At 42.2% G+C, this 20535-nt stretch overlaps 1 protein-coding gene across 4 annotated transcripts in view; it reads right to left on the bottom strand.

Moving 5' to 3' along the window:
* cabcoco1 (ciliary associated calcium binding coiled-coil 1) overlaps nt 1-20535 on the bottom strand; it is an 88621-nt gene that overhangs the window by 27441 nt on the left and 40645 nt on the right. For 3 of the 4 annotated variants that reach the window (XR_010966785.1, XM_068002767.1, XM_068002768.1), the window contains exons 5-7: nt 11764-11836; nt 1692-1808; nt 1467-1598 (exon numbers count right to left, since the gene is read on the bottom strand). Coding sequence is in view for 3 of the 4 variants with exons in the window: in XM_068002767.1 (XP_067858868.1) it covers nt 1467-1598; nt 1692-1808; nt 11764-11836 (322 nt within the window). In the remaining variant the exon portion in view is untranslated. Of the gene's footprint in view, nt 1-1466; nt 1599-1642; nt 1809-11763; nt 11837-20535 lie in introns of all 4 variants that reach the window. The other variant, XM_068002769.1, reaches the window with a different exon arrangement.

The raw sequence follows: 20535 nt of genomic DNA, 5'->3' as shown, positions 1-20535 counted from the left end.
AGGAGGATAAGATAACAGACCGAGAAGCTGCTAACAGTGGCCTTGTGAGAAACACTGCAGGATAAGATGAGGGGCCAATCCCCATGGGAATGGTGGTAACTGGTGATTGGTCCATCCAAGGAGTACGGCATTGGGGGGGGGGGCTACTCCATCACCCCCTGTCCATCAAAGAAAGGAGTAGGCCGACTTTTCTTCCTCTGTCCTGAGAGATGCTTGATACCCAATTGGCCACCATGCCTTTTGGCAAGATCCCCATAGTACCACCCTCAAAAATAGCATGAAAGAGAGACCTCTTGCGACAGTTAGGTTGTAGAGGACACGGACGGGAGTAGGGTTGATTCTGGAGCAAAACCAGGCATCTCTGAGGAGAGGACCCGGATCTGACAAGGTCAGAAGTCAAAAGGTCAGAGGCCTACAACGAGAGCCTTGTCCCAAACAACGGGACAGGAGGATAAGAGGAAACCCCAGGCAAGGTAGCGGTATCGATGGAAGAGACCCAAGGCAGAGTAACTGTCAAGACTAGTGTGTGAAGTGGGCACACCCTCTACCCAGGACAGGTGATATAACTCTAGTTCTGTACTACTAACTACTGCTTAAGCGCGCATAGTGCTGAACCTTGTGTGAAACTTAATAAAACTCCACTGTACCATATTGGTGTCACGTCGATCATTGGCAGAGGGGTAGAGTTCCCCTACACCATCAGACGTGCATCTCGGGCCCCATTTTCGAGTCTTAGTTGGCCGCATAGCGCCTAAAAAAGGGCGCTACAGGACCCAATTTAACCCTTCTTATCTCTGCTGATGCTATTACATCATACCCCCTTCATTTTGTGCCTCTATCTCACCAGTTTTATTCACAACACTCTGTGTGCATTTGCGTATATAGAACTCAAACCTTCCTCTATCAGACAATTTTAATGATTTTATTTCATCCTCCTTCTGATCTGTCTTTCTCTTTTGTCTTTCCTATATTCCTTGTCCTATTTGCTCTCCTTTCTGTTTGCTGATCTAATTTTTTCCCCATCACAACAACAACAACTTGCATTTATATAACACCTTTAACGCAGTAAAACATCCCAAGGCGCTTCACAGGAGTGTTATCAAATGAAAATTGACACCGAGCCACGTAAGGAGATATTAGGACTGGTTGGACAATGAGGTAGATTTTAAGGAATGTCTTAAAGGAGGAGAGAGAGGTAGAAAGACGGAGAGGTTTAGGGAGGGAGTTCCGGAGATAGGGGCCTAGACAACTGAAGGCACAACTACCAATAGTGGGGTGAAGGAAATTGGGTACGCACAAGAGGCTAGAATTGGAGGATCACAGAGTTCTCGGAGGGTCGTAGGGTCCCAAGGCTCGATGTCCACCATATATTTTTCCTCCTTATTGTAAAACACCTGTACAGCTTCCTGCAAGTTATTGTTGATGAATCAATTTTTATTGTTAAAAATAATTGACAAATTGCAAACCTGAAAACTTCCAAGCACTTCTCCGGTTACTTCACCAAGCATTGATTTGACATCATCTATGGTGTAACAAGCCAGAAGATCCTCGGTCGTGGTGTCCGTTATACCCTTACTCTCCTCAGCCTCCTCCTCAACCTACAAAAAATGGCAGTGGGTGAACGATTTACAGCAACACTTACCTGTGAACAAAATCTTGATTAACCATGAGCTGAGTAAATTTGGCAATACCTCAGCTACCGATTCCTCTGGTGATTGCAGAAGTACGTAGGTTGAGTAGATATCCCAGGTTAAACCTTCCTCCAGTGAAGGGAATGGATCTGCTGACTTGCTAACTTCAACTTCAAGCTTAAAACAAGGAGATAGATCATATTTTAGGCCTTGGAGATAAGCGTTTGTGCCCAGTTCCTTGTGCTATGATAAACACATTAAAAAAAAATGTCAAAGTTCTGCAAAAAACTTACCTGCATAATTACTTACATCATTTTAAAATATCTCCAACAATTTCCACCTGGTGAGGTCTCCTTCTGTCTCGGGGCCTTTGGGTTAGCTTTCCCTCAGTTCCTGCAGCTAAGATATTTTCTACGGGGTCCCTGCAGATTTTTCGGACGCACAGAGCTTTCCTCCTTGACCCAGCTGCTGGCTGCTGTTGGGTCCAGACCTCTACTCCCTTCCGCTGCCAGCCCTGTCCACCCATAATTTTTGCAATTTTCAACTTCCAGCCACTGCTGTGCTGTGGCCTCCACTCTCAGGCTCTGATTTCTCCATTGTTGACTGTGCACACATCTGGCCCAATCCTTCCTGTGTCAGCCGTGGCTCAGTGGGTAGCACTCTCGCCTCTGATTCTGAAGGTTGTGGGTTCAAGTCCCACTCCAGAGACTTGAGCACAAAATCTCGGCTGACACTGCAGTGCAGTACTGAGGGAGTGCTGCACTGTCGGAGGTGCCACCTTTCGGATGACGTTATCCCTCAACCAACATTACTAAAACAGATTATCTGGTTACTATCTCATTGTTGTTTGTGCAGCAATTTGATAAATGACCAGATAATCTGTTTTAGTGGTGCTGGATGAGGGATAAAATTGGGCAGCACACCAGGGAGAACTCCCCTGCTCTTCTTCAAATAGTGCCATGGGATCTTTTACGTCCACCTTAGAGGGCAGATGGGGCCTCGGTTTAACGTCTCATCCGAAAGATGGCACCTCTGACAGTGCAACACTCCCTCAGTACTGCACTGGAGTGTCAGCCGAGATTACGTGCTCAGGTCTCTGGAGTGGGACTTGATAAAGGGAAGGTCATGCTTGACCAACCTTACTGAATTCTTTGAAAAAATAACAAAGAGTAGACAAGGGTAATGCAGTGGATGTAATATACTTGGATTTTCAAAAGGCCTTTGATTAGGTACCTCATAGTAGACTCATGACTAAGGTCAGAGCATATGGAGTCAGGGGACAAGTATTAGAATGGATAGCAAGCTGGCTACAGAACAGAAAACAGAGAGTAGGGGTTGAGGGTAGTTACTCAGACTGGCAAAAGGTGGCAAGTGGTGTTCCACAGGGATCAGTGGCTGGGGTCACTACTGTTCACCATTTAGATAAATGATTTGGACTTGGGAATCGGAAGTACAATTTCAAAATTTGCCGATGGCACTAAATACTGAAGACTGCAATACAATACAAGAAAACGTTAATAAATTTGCTGAATGGACATGCAAATGGCAAATGAATTTCAATATAGATAAGTGTGAGGTGGTGAATTTTTGTAGGAGGCCACATATTCCTTGGAAATTAAGAGTCTAAATGGGATAGAGGTGCAGAGGGACCAGAGGGTACAAATACACAAATCATTAAAAGTAGCAACACAAGTTAACAAGGCCATAAAAAATACAAACAAAGCACTGAGGTTCATTTCTAGAGGGATAGAATTGGAAAGAAGGGAAGTTATGTTAAACTTATATATAACCTTTAGTTAGACCGCACTTAGAGTACTGTGTATAGTTCTGGTCTCCATATTACAAAAAGGATATGGAGGCACTGAAGATGGTGCAAAAGAGATTCACAAGAATGCTACCAGAACTGACACTAACAACCATCAGGAAAGACTGAACAGGCTGGGGCTCTTCGAAAAGAAATCTAGAAAAAAGGCTTAGGGGTGACCTAAGAGATGTTTTTAAAATTCTGAAGGGGTTTGATAGGGTAGATGTAGAAAAAATGTTTCCACTAGTGGGCGGAGTCCAAAACTAGGGGCCTTAAATATAAGATAGTCACTAATATATCCAATAAAGAATTCAGGAGAAACTTCTTTACCCAGAGAATGGTTGGAATGTGGAACTCGCTTCCACAAGGAGTAATTGAGGCGACTAGCATAGATGCATAAATCATAATGGAGCATAAATATCCAGCATGGACCAGTTGCATCGAATGGCCTGTTTCTGTGCTGTAAATTTTATGTAATTCTATGTAATGTAACCCACAACTTTCTGACTCAGAGGTGAGCCCAGGACTTGACCATTTGCTCCTTTACCGCTTTCCCTCTTGGCCCCAGAAACATTGCAGCCTTTGCCACTCCCACGATAAACGCAAGCCAACTATTTAAAGAATCAATTTTAAAATAAATTGATATGGAGAGGAAACAAAATATAGATCACTGGCGGGGGGGGCGTAACAGATTTTTTAATGAATATGCTAATATATTATTAGGCAGGTTTTCGTAGTCCTGTCCTGGGAAAAATTGAACCATAGGAACATAGCAACAGGCGTACGCCATCCAGCCCCTTGAGCCGGTTCCGCCATTCAATTAGGTCATGGCTGATCTGTACCTCAACTCTATCTACCCGCCTTGGTTCCATATCCCTTAATACCCTTACATAACAAAAATCTATCAATCTGTCAGTTTCGAGATTTTCAATTGACCCCCAGCCTCAACAGCTTTTTGGGGGAAGAAAGTTCCAGATTTCCAATACCCTTTGTGTGAATAAATGCTTCCTGACGTCACCTCCGAAAGGCCTCCTGAGCACAGCGATTACTGGAAAGTCGAGCAAGAAGGAGCATGTGCTGGTAAGGGACCTGCCCAGCACTTCCATCTATTTGAATTGATGGACAGAAAAATCTTGCAGGCTCCATTAGGGACGTGCTCTCTGCCTCCCCCAGTTTTCCTTATTCTCTGTACCCAGGTGATCCAAAAATCCACCCTTGTACATTTAAATTTTTTGTCCCGTAGCATATTCATCGGAGTTCAATTAGTAATTTATAATATTTATCCATTTATGTATTGAGTGCAAATATATCATTTTATATTTATTCATCTATTAGGTACTTATGGTATTTATTTGTGTATCAGGTTTTTATATAATTTATATCTGAAAGTGATAGCCTGCACTTTCCTCTCTGACAGCACCTGGTGCTGGCCTCGCCGGATCTCCCGGGGTCAGCCTCATTTAAATATTATCAGCAGGCAGCTGCCTATATTCCTACCTGTGCTTGGGAATTCAGCATTGCGGGGGAGCAGTGAAAAAGAAAGAAAAGGAAAGAATTTGCATTTATAAAGCGCCTTTCACTACCTCGGGACATCCCAAAGCACTTCACAGCCAATTAAGTACTTTTGAAGTGGTGTCACAGTTGTAATACAGGGAAACACGGCAGCCAATTTGCGCACAGCAAGGTCCCACAAATAGGAATGAGATAATGACCAGATAATCTTTTTTAGTGATGTTGGTTGAAGGATAAATATTGGCCCGGACACCAGGGAGAACTCCCCTTACCCTTCTTGAAAAAGTGCCATGGGATCTTTTACATCCAACTGAGAGGGCAGACAGGGCCTTGCTTTAACCTCTCATCTGAAAGAAGGCACCTCTGACAGCACAGCACTCCCTCAGTACTGCACTGAAGTACCAGCCTAGAATATGTGCTCAAGTCCTTGGAGTGGGACTTGAATCCACAACCTTCCGACTCAGAGGAGACAGTGCTACCCACTGTGCCTTTAGAACAAAGGGGCACAGTCTCAAATTAAGGGGTCGGACCATTTAGGACTGAGATGAGGAGAAATTTCTTCACGCAGAAGGTTGTGCATCTTTGGAATTCTCTACCCCAGAGGGCTGTGGATGCTCAGTCGTTGAGTATATTCAAGACTGAGATCAATAGGTTTTTGGACTCTAAGGGAATCAAGGGATATGGGGATCAGGCGGGAAAGTGGAGTTGAGGTCGAAGATCAACCAGGATCTTATTGAATGGCGGAGCAGGCTCAAGGGACCGTACTCCTGCTCCTGTTTCTTATGTTCTTATTAGCCACAACTGAGGACAGGAATTGAGCGCTTTGGCAGGGCTCGGACACATGCGGCACCTCAACGGCCATACTACTGGCTCCACTCCAAATTCCGACACTAAAGGAACTGGAGCACAAGTCCCTCATGCTGTTATAGTGCCTGCTTCAGTTATTTAATGTTTCCTCCATATTTCCCATTGCCCAGTAACCCTGTATGCCTCGTGAATGCTGGAGTGAGTTGCAATGCAGCGTCACTGAGGCGATAATGGGGTGACATCACTATTATTATCATCTCCTTTGAATGCTCCCCATTAATATGAAGGTTGAAATTTTTGCTGTCTGGTTTGTTTTCAAATAGACTGTCCTTGTGGAAGGTCTAGCCAGCTTCAATATGCACACTGGCCTTACTATTGGCAGCAAACGTGTTGATTAGCACTTTATGTTTTGTTTTGTACTTTGTTGTGTAGAGTACAATTTGAAGATTGCGACATGTTCTCTGCAGAGTACCTCCTTCACACATTTCAGTCCTTCAGTCAGGTTAAAAAAAAAACTATTATTTACAGCCCTTAAATATACATTAAATTTTGTTGCATTTTTTTTTAAAAAGTGCTGTAAAAATTATGGTAAAACTCCAGTTTTCGTAAACTTTAAACCAATCCCATTGCAATTGAATAGTCTATGAAATCTATGTATTGCAGGAATGTGCTTGCTGTGATAGAATCTGGCTACACGGCAGTACATTCAGGGAAATGAATGATTAATGATCTTTCCAATAACCTATCACTGTCACCAACTTTAAGCAACATGGCATGTTTCGGGTGTTTTTTTAAACCACTGAGTAATCTCATGAAATCCTGTCGTGCACAATAGCTTAGAGACCTTCTAAACTAGTGGGGCACGGTAACAGAATTCATTCAGGAGGGAGTGGCCCTGGGAGTCCTCAACATTGACTCTGGACCCCATGAAATCTCATGGCATCAGGTCAAACATGGGCAAGGAAACCTCCTGCTGATTACCACCTACCGTCCTCCCTCAGCTGATGAATCAGTCCTCCTCCATGTTGAACACCACTTGGAGGAAGCACTGAGGGTAGCAAGGGCACAAAATGTACTCTGGGTGGGGGACTTCAATGTCCATCACCAAGAGTGGCTCGGTAGCACCACTACTGACCGAGCTGGCCGAGTCCTGAAGGACATAGCTGCTAGACTGGGCCTGCGGCAGGTGGTGAGCAAACCAACACGAGGGAAAAACTTACATGACCTCGTCCTCACCAATCTACCTGTCGCAAATGCATCTGTCCATGACAGTATTGGTAGGAGTGACCACCGCACAGTCCTCGTGGAGATGAAATCCCGTCTTCGCACTGAGGACACCATCCAACGTGTTGTGTGGCACTACCACCGTGCTAAATGGGATAGATTCAGAACAGATCTAGCAGCTCAAAACTGGGCATCCATGAGGCGCTGTGGGCCATCAGCAGCAGCAGAATTGTATTCCAGCACAATCTGTAACCTCATGGCCCGGCATATTCCTCACTCTACCATTACCAACAAGCCAGGGGATCAACCCTGGTTCAATGAGGAGTGTAGAAGAGCATGCCAGGAGCAGCACCAGGCGTACCTAAAAATGAGGTGCCAACCTGGTGAAGCTACAACTCAGGACTACATGCATGCTAAACAGCAGAAGCAACATGCTATAGACAGAGCTAAGCGATTCCACAACCAACGGATCAGATCAAAGCTCTGCAGTCCTGCCACATCCAGTCGTGAATGGCGGTGGACAATAAAACAACTAACGGGAGGAGGAGGCTCTGCAAACATTCCCATTCTCAATGATGGCGGAGTCCAGCATGTGAGTGCAAAAGACAAGGCTGAAGCGTTTGCAACCATCTTCAGCCAGAAGTGCCGAGTGGATAATCCATCTCAGCCTCCTCCCGATATCCCCATCATCACGGAAGCCAGTCTTCGGCCAATTCGATTCACTCCACGTGATATCAAGAAACGGCTGAGTGCACTGGATACAGCAAAGGCTATGGGCCCCGACAACATCCCAGCTGTAGTGCTGAAGACTTGTGCTCCAGAACTAGCTGCGCCTCTAGCCAAGCTGTTCCAGTACAGCTACAACACTGGCATCCACCCGACAATGTGGAAAATTGCCCAGGTATGCCCTGTCCACAAAAAGCAGGACAAATCCAATCCGGCCAATTACCGCCCCATCAGTCTACTCTCAATCATCAGCAAAGTGATGGAAGGTGTCGTCGACAGTGCTATCAAGCGGCACTTACTCACCAATAACCTGCTCACCGATGCTCAGTTTGGGTTCCGCCAGGACCACTCGGCTCCAGACCTCATTACAGCCTTGGTCCAAACATGGACAAAAGAGCTGAATTCCAGAGGTGTTGTGAGAGTGACTGCCCTTGACATCAAGGCAGCATTTGACAGAGTGTGGCACCAAGGAGCCCTAGTAAAATTGAAGTCCATGGGAATCAGGGGGAAAACTCTCCAGTGGCTGGAGTCATACCTAGCACAAAGGAAGATGGTAGTGGTTGTTGGAGGCCAATCATCTCAGCCCCAGGGCATTGCTGCAGGAGTTCCTCAGGGCAGTGTCCTAGGCCCAACCATCTTCAGCTGCTTCATCAATGACCTTCCCTCCATCATAAGGTCAGAAATGGGGATGTTCGCTGATGACTGCACAGTGTTCAGTTCCATTCGCAACCCCTCAGATAATGAAGCAGTCCGAGCCTGCATGCAGCAAGACCTGGACAACATCCAGGCTTGGGCTCATAAGTGGCAAGTAACATTCGCGCCAGATAAGTGCCAGGCAATGACCATCTCCAACAAGAGAGAGTCTAACCACCTCCCCTTGACATTCAACGGCATTACCATCGCCGAATCCCCCACCATCAACATCCTGGGGGTCACCATTGACCAGAAACTTAACTGGACCAGCCATATAAATACTGTGGCTACGAGAGCAGGTCAGAGGCTGGGTATTCTGCGGCGAGTGACTCACCTCCTGACTCCCCAAAGCCTTTCCACCGTCTACAAGGCACAAGTCAGGAGTGTGATGGAATACTCTCCACTTGCCTGGATGAGTGCAGCTCCAACAACACTCAAGAAGCTCGACACCATCCAAGATAAAGCAGCCCGCTTGATTGGCACCCCATCCACCACCCTAAACATTCACTCCCTTCACCACCGGGGCACTGTGGCTGCAGTGTGTACCATCCACAGGATGCACTGCAGCAACTCGCCAAGGCTTCTTCGACAGCACCTCCCAAACCCGCGACCTCTACCACCAGGCAGCAGGCGCATGGGAACACCACCTGCACGTTCCCCTCCAAGTCACACACCATCCCGACTTGGAAATATATCGCCGTTCCTTCATTGTCGCTGGGTCAAAATCCTGGAACTCCCTTCCTAACAGCACTGTGGGAGAACCGTCACCACACGGACTGCAGCGGTTCAAGAAGGCGGCTCACCACCACCTTCTCGAGGGCAATTAGGGATGGGCAATAAATGCCGGCCTTGCCAGCGACGCCCACATCCCGTGGACGAATAAAAAAAAAAAAATTCATTTCAATCAAAATTTCCTTTTCTGAAAATCCGAATTTCAACACGAATTGACAAATTAATATTAAACTGATAAAATTTCATCCCAGTTAAAAATGAGAGTATCTGAGGATAAAGTAAATCATCCCTGGCAAATATGTTCTAAAATAAATATAACTTGTCTTCAATGTTCCCTTTAACTCAATCTCAAACACAACTAAACTTGGATAGAAGGCCAACTTACCTGAAACAATTCACATTTCTGTAGTGCTGATTACACATAAAGAGATATCTCAGAGCACTTTACAGTAAGTGGACAGCAAACTCGAGGGTGAGGGAGGGCAGGGAAGAAAAGCATGATCAAAGAGAAATGCCTTGAGGGCACTTCAGCAGAGTTTATAGACTTTCAATGAAAAGGTCAACTAAATTCAATTCCTATGTATGCATAATATATTCTTCTTAAATCTTTCAACGTTTTCAATGCAAAACTTACAACTGATATTCATAGAATGACATAGAATGTACTGCTCAGAAACAGGCCATTCGGCCCAACAAGTCTGTGCCAGTGTTCATGCTCTACACAAGCCTCCTTCTGCCCTACTTCATCTAACCCTATCAGTATAACATTCCATTCCTTTCTCCCTAATGCGTTTATCTAACTTCCCTTTAAATGCATCTATGCTTTTCGCCCCAACTATTCATTTTAGCTAATAGTGTAACATTTGCTTCATGATTTCGTAAGCCAGTGCTTTTAAAAAAAATTCAAATGACAATCTCCTTTATTTATTTGTCCAGTACAACAAAATATTCTCTGGTTTGATAACATAGCAACTATCAAATCCTTATATTTTTAAAAGTAAATCAAACAGAGCCAATAACAAACGTATGACCATTTCATTAGATTGGTAATCCAGTTGATAATGTCTTGTATGTTTAAAAAAAAGTTTGGCAAATTGTTTTGCAGAGCTAACAATTCAATTTTTGTCAAACTTTTGAATGCATATATTAGCAGTTTAGAACAGTTAACAGATTTGAACAGGGAAGTAAAAGCTAAGAGTTCAGAATGTAGGTTGAAACAAAGGCAGGAAAGACTCTGGTCTTTATCCAGAGTTCAGTGCCCTTCCTTTAATTATCAGACTATTTCCTCAAACTGTAGAAGGGGACAATTCCGTACATCATGTGCCAATGCCTCCGAACCATCAAAGAAAACCGTATGTTATCCAAAAACATGTGTATATAGGTTGTCACACAGTGCAGGATTAGTAAGATTCTTTTTAATCAATGTCAAATAACTGTCCATCAAAATCTACTAATGTCCTCATTTCTTTTTTTCTGAAGAGGATTGCTCTCAAGAGTAATTCTCACTTTTCAAAACTACAGGGATTTTCCCACCAAACAGACACTTACATATTTTGTGAGTTGAGTCCCAGTTGTTGGAAATGAGAATGAAATAATATTGCATGAAATAGAATTAATTGAAATGAATAAAATTTATACTTTTGCAAATGTTTTTCTTTAATTTTCTATAACATATTTTAAAATAAGGGTACTGAAGAAAATAGACTTTCAGCTCCAAACATCCTAGAATTTCCCTGACTACATAAAAATAATTCCTCTTCAAATATTTTTTTTTTCTTAGTGTCGATTATGCTTCTGTTGCTGAAATAAGAATGTTGTAAATACTGGCACCTGATGTAAATACAGCATCAGCAAAAGCAACAGCTATAAATATCAAATTTAGTTTATAAACCATTGAGCCTAGATCTCGTCTTTCTCCAAAAAAACAACATTCTTAAATATGGTTCAATGAAAAACCAAGATCGTTTTAAGTCTTTAAATTTAGTTTTAGAATTTTGCTGCCATTGCAAAATATATGAACGAATAAATAACGAATTCTGTTTCATTTAACAAAGATCTCTCATTTACTTTACAAACAAAATACACTGAACTACTCTTATTAAAGTTCATTCTGATACTTACTATTTCACAACTGTATTTTTAAAGGTTTTATGTGCACTTTATTTTAAAAGTACATTAATGTTAAATTAAGTTAACAATTTAAAGATCCGCAATGGCTGAACGAGGATATCCATTGAACAGCTATACGGGCTGGAAGGTTCCGCATTGGATTCCCAGTCTGGCAAGTTGGCTGATTTCATCCGGGCTTGAGGTAGGACAGCCACATTTAGTCTCCTTGTCCCAGAATTAGGGAGGGAAAAATCAGCCATGATTCCTTCTCCTAAAACTAGCCAAAGACTTCTGCTGGAAGTGCATGTCTATTAATGTCAGATGAGGAGAGTATCAGGTTTGGTTGTGATGCCTTCTATAGCCAAATAGGCTACCAACACTCACCATCAAAACTCACGAGTAATGGCCAACTTCAGTACATGGCACCATATTCCAGCAAGGAGTCAATGCCTTCAGGAAAGCAAGGGAGGGAAGAAAATTGATGGAGGATTTTTTTTTTAAAAAAGAAAGTTATTAATTACTAACCTCTGTGTCTAGAATCTCTATATCTGGAGTATGATAGAAAAGGAATTCATACAGTTTGTAGTGCTGAAATAAACTAAGAAAAAAACATGCAGTCAATGCAAAATGGTTTCAAGATTTCTAAATAATGTGTCATGCAATATATAACATTGAGATTATATTAAATGAACACTAAAATGTAGCCCAAACACCAAAACCTAGCTACTACACACAATAAATAAAGCAGTATGGCTTTCAAACAGATGTGATAAAAATGCAAGTGTCCATAATTGTTAAGATCATTGACATACCCGGAGGCGATTGATTTTATTTGTTAACCATGTAAATGCAAACCTGATTGTTAAGGCAGTAAGTAACTGAGCTTTAAGACCAGTAAGGTTACAGGTTCAATACCAACTCAGTGCTGAGTAAGCTGATCTCAGCCAGGGCTGCAGTTTGGGCCCTACAATTTGTCTCAGCACCCTAGATCGGAGAGGAAAAAGTTGTGCATGGTCCTCTCTCCTGATCACTGTTCAATGACCCCTGCTAGAAGTGGACGCCATCATCGGATGAGGAGAGGATGTCTTTGTCTGTGATTTCCCCCCACAGTTAAATAGCCTGCCAACACTCGCTGTCTGGGCTTGTACATGAAGAATGAATACTTGGGTTGGGGAGTTGCTGGAGGGCCACCAACATCAGTGGAATTGTACGCCAGCAAGGAGTGAACGCCTTCAGGAAAGGAGGGACCAAGGGAAGAAAATCGGCAGAAAACAACGGAATACGGTTAGAAAAGTACATAAATGCAATCTTGACATGAAACTGAACAGTGCAAAAACTAAAATGATTCAGGAGGTTTGTAGAATATAAAGATGTAGAAGAATTGAAAAGAAATAACTAGATAATATTAGTCAGTGTTGAGGTAATCAGATTCATTGCTGGAGAAGCACCATGGGAGGTTTTACTACTTTAAAGGCACTGTATAAATGCAAGTAGTTGTTGTTATTGAGAAGTAGGTTGGTGAATGATATGCAACTGTTTTAAATACACATTCAGGAATGGATTTAGTTGGGGGAAGTAGAAAGAAGATTAATAGCATCATGGAAAACGCTTCTGAAGAACACATTAAAGGTTAAAAAAAACTGTCACACCCTGTTATTGTCCCTTGATTAAACTGTTTCTATTTAAATATACAAACTGAAACAAGTTAGCTTGAGAGGGGAAGTATTAGAATCCAAATGGTCTCTTCCCAAGATACTTTCTTCTATAAACTGCCAAGAACTAAAAGCTCATGAATTATACACTTATAGCACTGACCTCTGCTTTGCAGCACTGCAATCGGGGCAAAGCCTGGAGGTCAATGTCATAAACATGCAACTCGCCCACATTCTGACAGAATCACGGCATTTCCTAACTTAGTTCATATCTACACAGGAAACCAATCAGAGCTTCAGCTGGAAAAGATTTAGAAAAAGTGTGTGAATAAGATTACAAAACGAAATTTTCTGACACTTTCTATTGCTCACTTCTTATAAACACAGCAGAGAGCGTCAACACTGTCCAAGCACTGTCACTTTCTAAAATTAAAGAAACTACTGTTAACTCTCAAATTATTCATCACTTTAAAGTTTAAGGGCCAGTCCATGATCACCAGTACAGTTTTGACATGTTGTTATAAGTGGTCTCCCAACAAATCTATACGTGTAGCTATCTTGTTTTCTCTCAAATCATTTTATCTGTGCTGTAAATCATGACTCATCTACCAACTCATTTTCCCTTCAACTTAGAAATTCCCGAGGGCTCTGTTCTCTCTTCCACTCTGTTTTTTCTTCATGTCAATGACCTCTTCCACTCATTATCCAACCCTAACCATTCTTTTGTTAATTTTTGTACTCTTTACTCATTAACTTCCTTCTTCACTGCACACAATTTCCAATCCTCTTGCAATGCAATCAACTGCTATGGGGATGGTATAAAACCCAACTTAACAAAAATCAGTTTCTTTCCTTAATTAACAATTTAGTAATTCTATAACATCCTCATAAATTACACAATCCAAAGCCGCATGCTCCCACGATTCTATTGGTGGCTTGTTAATTACATAGAAAACTAGCACTGCCTCTCTTTGATGGATCATCCTTGGTCCTTCTTCATATAATGACATTCTTGTCCTCACTATTGCCTCTGCCCTTAAATGAAACTCTGAGATCTCCTCTGTTGCTGTTGCAGCCTCTAAGAAGCTCCATCTCTTTTCTCGCAAACAATTATTTTCCTCTACAGCTCTCTCTCTATAAAGGCCAAGTCTATCGAAGACTCGAGTACTCCTCCCATACCTGGGATGGTTCTTCTTGCACTCGTGGGCAACTTGTGAGGGAAAAAGCTGCAACAATCCCTTTCTCAACTCTAGCCATCAACTACTCACATTCTCTTGCTACCTTTCTTGTCTGTCATTTTTGTCAATATTACTATGGTCAGTGTCATCTAAATTTTCCACCATTTCAATCTTAAACTTCAAATATGCTGTCCTACACAATCTTTTTGCTCCTTATATTCTCACTGTGACTCATTGCACAGTCTTCTACCTGACTCTCTCAGGTTACAAGATGGAATCTGTATTCTATATCACATTTAGGTTGAGTGATGATCGGAACAATTATGTATCGCCACTTTGAACAGGATGACCAACGTGGATGAAATGCATCCAAAAAGATTCACCCAGCTTTCAGGTCCTCAACTCCATATCCACCACAGGGACAGGGCTGTCCTCCTAATTAGCTTCCTATGCATGCAACAGAATGCTCTAGCCTTATGTAGTGGGCTTAACATGGGTGATAGATATTAGCTCTAGAATCTATTTATTGAGCTGGGATAAAAAAAAACAGGTGCACACTGCACAGCCTGGTTCCTATTCTAAATCTAAGCCTGTACCAGTTGTGATATTTGCTCCAGTCCCTGGCCAACACTGTTTGATATGCACATGCAGCAATCCTGACATCACTACACATTCCATCAAGCTAGAAGTATCTCCAGCAACCTAAAGAGCAAATTAAACTTTTCCTTGAGGTAAGACTCACCCAAAATTTAGTGTTTAAAGGAAGTACGGGACATGACTTTGCGCAATTGAGATGGATTTGTCAGAAATAAACAATTTGCAATTTTTTTTATTTCAATAGTCGAAGCTCAGTGACGATTCTGAAAATAACTATCGCACCCTCAGATCACAACGGGATGTGGTAATTCCTCAGGAATGTATTTTTCCCTCACATCATTAATGCCAATTACATGAGAAAAGGAACTGAAAGCAGACCATTTGGAATGACTGCTTTGAGACATCCTGAGGCCATGAAAGGCACTATATAAATGTACGTTCATTCTTTCTTTAGCTTCTGTATTAAGATTATTTTCGCAGATTTCTCATCTACTCGTGCCATTGAGAGTATCTTAACTGGCCCTAATATCCAAGTACATTTTGGTGACATGCGTGCCCTGGATAAAGAACAGTAAACCTTTCTTTAAAATTTTCTTTGGCTACTCAATTTCACAGAATTATATAGAATTTACAACACAGAAACAGGCCATTCAGCCCAACTGGTTTATGCCAGTGCTTATGCTCCACACGAGTCTCCTCCCATCCTACTTCATCTCACCCTATCAGTATAACCTTCTATTGCTTTCTCCCTCATGTGTTTATCTAGCTTCCCCTTAAATGCACCTATGCTATTCGCCTTAACTACTCCTTGTGGTAGCAAATTCGACATTCTAACTACTCTCTGGGTAAAGGAGTTTCTCCTGAATTCCCTATTGGATTTATTAGTGACTATCATATATTTATGACCTCTAGTTTCGGACTCCCCCACAAGTGGAAACATTTTCTGTACGTCTACCCTATCAAGCCCCTTCATAATTTTAAAGACCTCTATCAGGTCACCTCTCAGTCTTCCCTTTTCTAGAGAATCTATCCTTTGCCTCCACAGGATGATCTTCACGTCTTCAAAAAGCAGCAGAGCATCAGAACATTAGAACTCATCTTGGACTTTATCAAGTGAATTTATTGAACATAGATGGATGAATGAACAAATAGAAAACAGTAATATACATATTTACAGTAGATATACAGAAGTAGCTTCTCGAAAGGAAAATAATAAATGCTGCCGCTCGCAATGCTAAACTATTTTTTTTGTTTAATCTCCACATATGCAATTACTCTTTGCTTTTGACAGCTCTATCAACTGTAGAAGCTAAATAGTTCTTTGAAGGTTGCAAACCAACTCAATGATTTATATAGTTACTCACTCAAAAAATACTTCAAGTAATGGATATGAATAACTGCCAATTATAATTCAAAAATAACTGAGCAAATTACACAGTATGATTTTGTTTGAATTTGGCTTGGTTCGTTCTTCTAGTTGGACAACTGCAGCAAATCTTTGCAACACTGCACTGAGTTAGGGTGGGGGTGTGATTTTGAATGCAGCCGGTTTTTAAGCTTCAGAGTATTGTGAATGAATTAAAGGGATTATTAACAAGTTATAACTAGACACAAATGCTTCATTTTCTAACATTCAGACATCCTGAATGCGCTCTCTGCTGGATTAGCCAATAGTAGGTGCATGATGATAAACAAGGGTTCTAGTTAATATTACAGTAGGGTTGCAGCTTAAGTACTAGACATTTCTGACATAATTGTTGATTTCAGTTGTTTCAATTCAAGTCTTAGCCGATTAGAAAATATTACTAAAAGGATATAGAAACACTGGAGAAAGTGCAAAAAAGATTTACAAGGATAATACCAGAAATGAGAGGGTACAACTATCAGGAAAGACTGAACAGGCTGGGGCACTTTTCTCTAGAAAAGAGAAGACAGAGAGGTAACCAGATAGAGATCTTTAAAATTATGAAGGGGTTTGATAGGGTAGACATAGAGAAGATGTTTCCACTAGTGAGGGAGTTGAAAACTAGGGGTCATAAATATAAGATAGTCACTAATAAATCCAATAAAGAATTGATGGGAAACTTCTTTACTCAGAAAGCAGAACTTGCTACCAAAGTACATTTCGGTAGGAAGAACAAGGAGAGGCAAAATAAACTAGAGGGCACAACTCTAAAAGTGGAATAGAGCGATCTGGGGTTATATGTACACAAATCGTTGAAGGTGGCAGGGCAGGTTGAGAAAGCGGTTAAAAAAAACATACCGGATCCTGGGCTTTATAAATAGAGGCATAGAGTACAAAAGTATGGAATTCACGATGAACCTTTATAAAACACTGGTTCGGCCACAACTGGAGAATTGTGTCCGGTTCTGGGCACCACACTTCAGGAAGGATGTGAAGGCCTTAAAGAGGGTGCAGAAGAGATTTACTAGAATGATTCCAGGGATGAGGGACTTTAGTTACATGGATAGACTGGAGAAGCTGGGGTTGTTCCCCTTGGAACAGAGACGGTTGCGAGGAGATTTGATAGAGGTATTCAAAATCAAGAAGGGTCTAGACAGAGTAGAGAGAAACTGTTCCCATTGGCGGAAGGGTCAAGAACCAGAGGTCATAGATTTAAGGTGATTGGCAAAAGAACCAAAGGTGACATGAGGAAAAACCTTTTTACACAGCAAGTGGTTAGGATCTGGAATGCACTGCCCGAGGTGGTGGTGGAGACAGATTCAATCATGGCTTTCAAAAGGGAACTGGATAAGCTGGATAAGTACTTGAAAGGAAACAAATTGCAGGGCTATGGGGATAGGGCGGGGGAGTGGGACTAGCTGGAGTTCTCTTGCATAGAGCTGGCGCGGACTCGATGGGCCGATAGGCTGCCTTCCTGCTATGATTCTATGTTTCTATGAAATGGAGTCGTTGAGGTGAATAGCATAAATGCATTTAAGGGGAAGCTAGATAAGTACACGAGAGCAAAAGGAATAGAAGGATATGCTGATAAGGTGAGATGAAGTAAATAGAGTGGGAGGAGGCTTGTGTGGAGCATAAACACCGGCCGAATTCTATGAATCAGCAAATAGATAATAAAATGGATAAACCTTGCACTACATATTCTGTTTTAATTATTTGGCAAGAGATCATAATTTACATAATGCCACGTTATTGATTGTGAAATGTATGTATTATAAAATTGAAGCAATTGCTACAACACAGCAAATAGAGGGAACTTGGCCTCATTATAACGGTGGCCTTGAGACCCATCTTGTGCTTCAAAAGATGCTTGTTACAGTGACTATCCTATTATGCAGCATACAGTGTACTGCAACAAGATAAAGTCAAACCCAAGGCTCAGTAAACTTAGAGATAATGTTAAAACCGAGGATCTTATAATAAAACTCGAGCGTACCAGATCTAGAGCAGTGTAAAATAGAATTGCGCCTAAAAGCAAACCTAAGTGAGCAGTATACCTTAAGTAACATCATTAAAGCTGGTTTAGTGGACAATTAATTCCTAACAAACATGCAGCAAAATATGAAAAAAGTCCAGTAATCAATTATTCCGTTAATAAGTTCTTCAAGACAGCCAGGATAATTTTGCAGCTAAGTAGGAGAGTGACACTTATAGGACTGTCAGCATTCAGGAAATATTAGCAACAGGGATGCCAACTCTGATTGGATATAGTCCAGGAGGTTACATAAGAACATAAGAAATAGGAGCAGGAGTAGGCCAATCGGCCCCTCGAGCCTGCTCTGCCATTCAATAAGATCATGAATGAATATTTCACATCGGTATTTACGGTTGAGAAAGGCATGGATGTTAGGGAACTTGGGGAAATAAATAGTGATGTCTTGAGGAGTGTACACATTACAGAGAGGGAGGTGCTGGAAGTCTTAACGCGCATCAAGGTAGATAAATCTCCGGGACCTGATGAAATGTATCCCAGGACGTTATGGGAGGTTAGGGAGGAAATTGCGGGTCCCCTAGCAGAGATATTTGAATCATCCACCGCTACAGGTGAGGTGCCTGAAGATTGGAGGGTAGCAAATGTTGTGCCTTTGTTTAAGAAGGGCGGCAGGGAAAAGCCTGGGAACTACAGACCAGTGAGCCTGACATCTGTAGTGGGTAAGTTGTTAGAGGGTATTCTGAGGGACAGGATCTACAGGCATTTGGAGAGGCAGGGACTAATTAGGAACAGTCAGCATGGTTTTGTGAGAGGAAAATCATGTCTCACGAATTTGATTGAGTTTTTTGAAGGGGTAACCAAGAAGATAGATGAGGGCTGTGCAGTAGACGTGGTCTACATGGACTTCAGCAAAGCATTTGACAAGGTACCGCATGGTAGGTTGTTACATAAGGTTAAATCTCATGGGATCCAAGGTGAGGTAGCCAATTGGATACAAAATTGGCTTGACGACAGAAGACAGAGGGTGGTTGTAGAGGGTTGTTTTTCAAACTGGATGCCTGTGTCCAGCGGTGTGCCTCAGGGATCGGTGCTGGGTCCGCTGTTATTTGTTATTTATATTAATGATTTGGATGAGAATTTAGGAGGCATGGTTAGTAAGTTTGCAGATGACACCAAGATTGGTGGCATTGTGGACAGTGAAGAAGGTTATCTGGGATTGCAACGGGATCTTGATCAATTGGGCCAGTGGGCCGATGAATGGCAGATGGAGTTTAATTTAGATAAATGTGAGGTGATGCATTTTGGTAGATCGAATCGGGCCAGGACCTACTCCGTTAATGGTAGGGCGTTGGGAAGAGTTATAGAACAAAGAGATCTAGGAGTACAGATTCATAGCTCCTTGAAAGTGGAGTCACAGGTGGATGAAGAAGGCATTCGGCATGCTTGGTTTCATTGGTCAGAACATTGAATGCAGGAGTTGGGATGTCTTGTTGAAGTTGTACAGGGCATTGGTGAGGCCACACTTGGAGTACTGTGTACAGTTCTGGTCACCCTATTATAGAAAGGATATTATTAAACTAGAAAGAGTGCAGAAAAGATTTATTAGGATGCTACCGGGACTTGATGGTTTGACTTACAGGGAGAGGTTAGACAGACTGGGACTTTTTTCCCTGGAGAGTAGGAGGTTAAGGGGTGATCTTATAGAAGTCTATAAAATAATGAGGGGCATAGATAAGGTAGATAGTCAAAATCTTTTCCCAAAGGTAGGGGAGTCTATAACGAGGGGACATAGATTTAAGGTGAGAGGGGAGAGATACAAAAGGGTCCAGAGGGGCAATTTTTTCACTCAAAGGGTGGTGAGTGTCTGGAACGAGCTGCCAGAGGCAATAGTAGAGGCGGGTACAATTTTGTCTTTTAAAAAGCATTTGGACAGTTACATGGGTAAGATGGGTATAGAGGGATATGGGCCAAGTGCAGGCAATTGGGACTAGCTTAGTGGTATAAACTGGGCGACATGGACATGTTGGGCCGAAGGGCCTGTTTCCATGTTGTAACTTCTATGATTCTATGATTCTATGATCATGGCTGATCTGATCCTAACCTCAAATCTAAATTCATGTCCAATTTCCTGCCTGCTCCCCGTAACCCCTAATTCCCTTTACTTCTAGGAAACTGTCTATTTCTGTTTTAAATTTATTTAATGATGTAGCTTCCACAGCTTCCTGGGGCAGCAAATTCCACAGACCTACTACCCTCTGAGTGAAGAAGTTTCTCCTCATCTCAGTTTTGAAAGAGTAGTCCCTTATTCTAAGATTATGCCCCCTAGTTCTAGTTTCACCCATCCTTGGGAACATCCTTACCGCATCCACCCGATCAAGCCCCTTCGCAATCTTATATGTTTCAATAAGATCGCCTCTCATTCTTCTGAACTCCAATGAGTAGAGTCCCAATCTACTCAACCTCTCCTCATAT

The sequence above is a fragment of the Heptranchias perlo genome, chromosome 21 (assembly GCF_035084215.1).
Source record: "Heptranchias perlo isolate sHepPer1 chromosome 21, sHepPer1.hap1, whole genome shotgun sequence".
Lineage (NCBI taxonomy): Eukaryota > Metazoa > Chordata > Chondrichthyes > Hexanchiformes > Hexanchidae > Heptranchias > Heptranchias perlo.
Note: the sequence above shows the minus strand (reverse complement) of the source record. Positions and strands in the feature narration are given on the sequence as shown.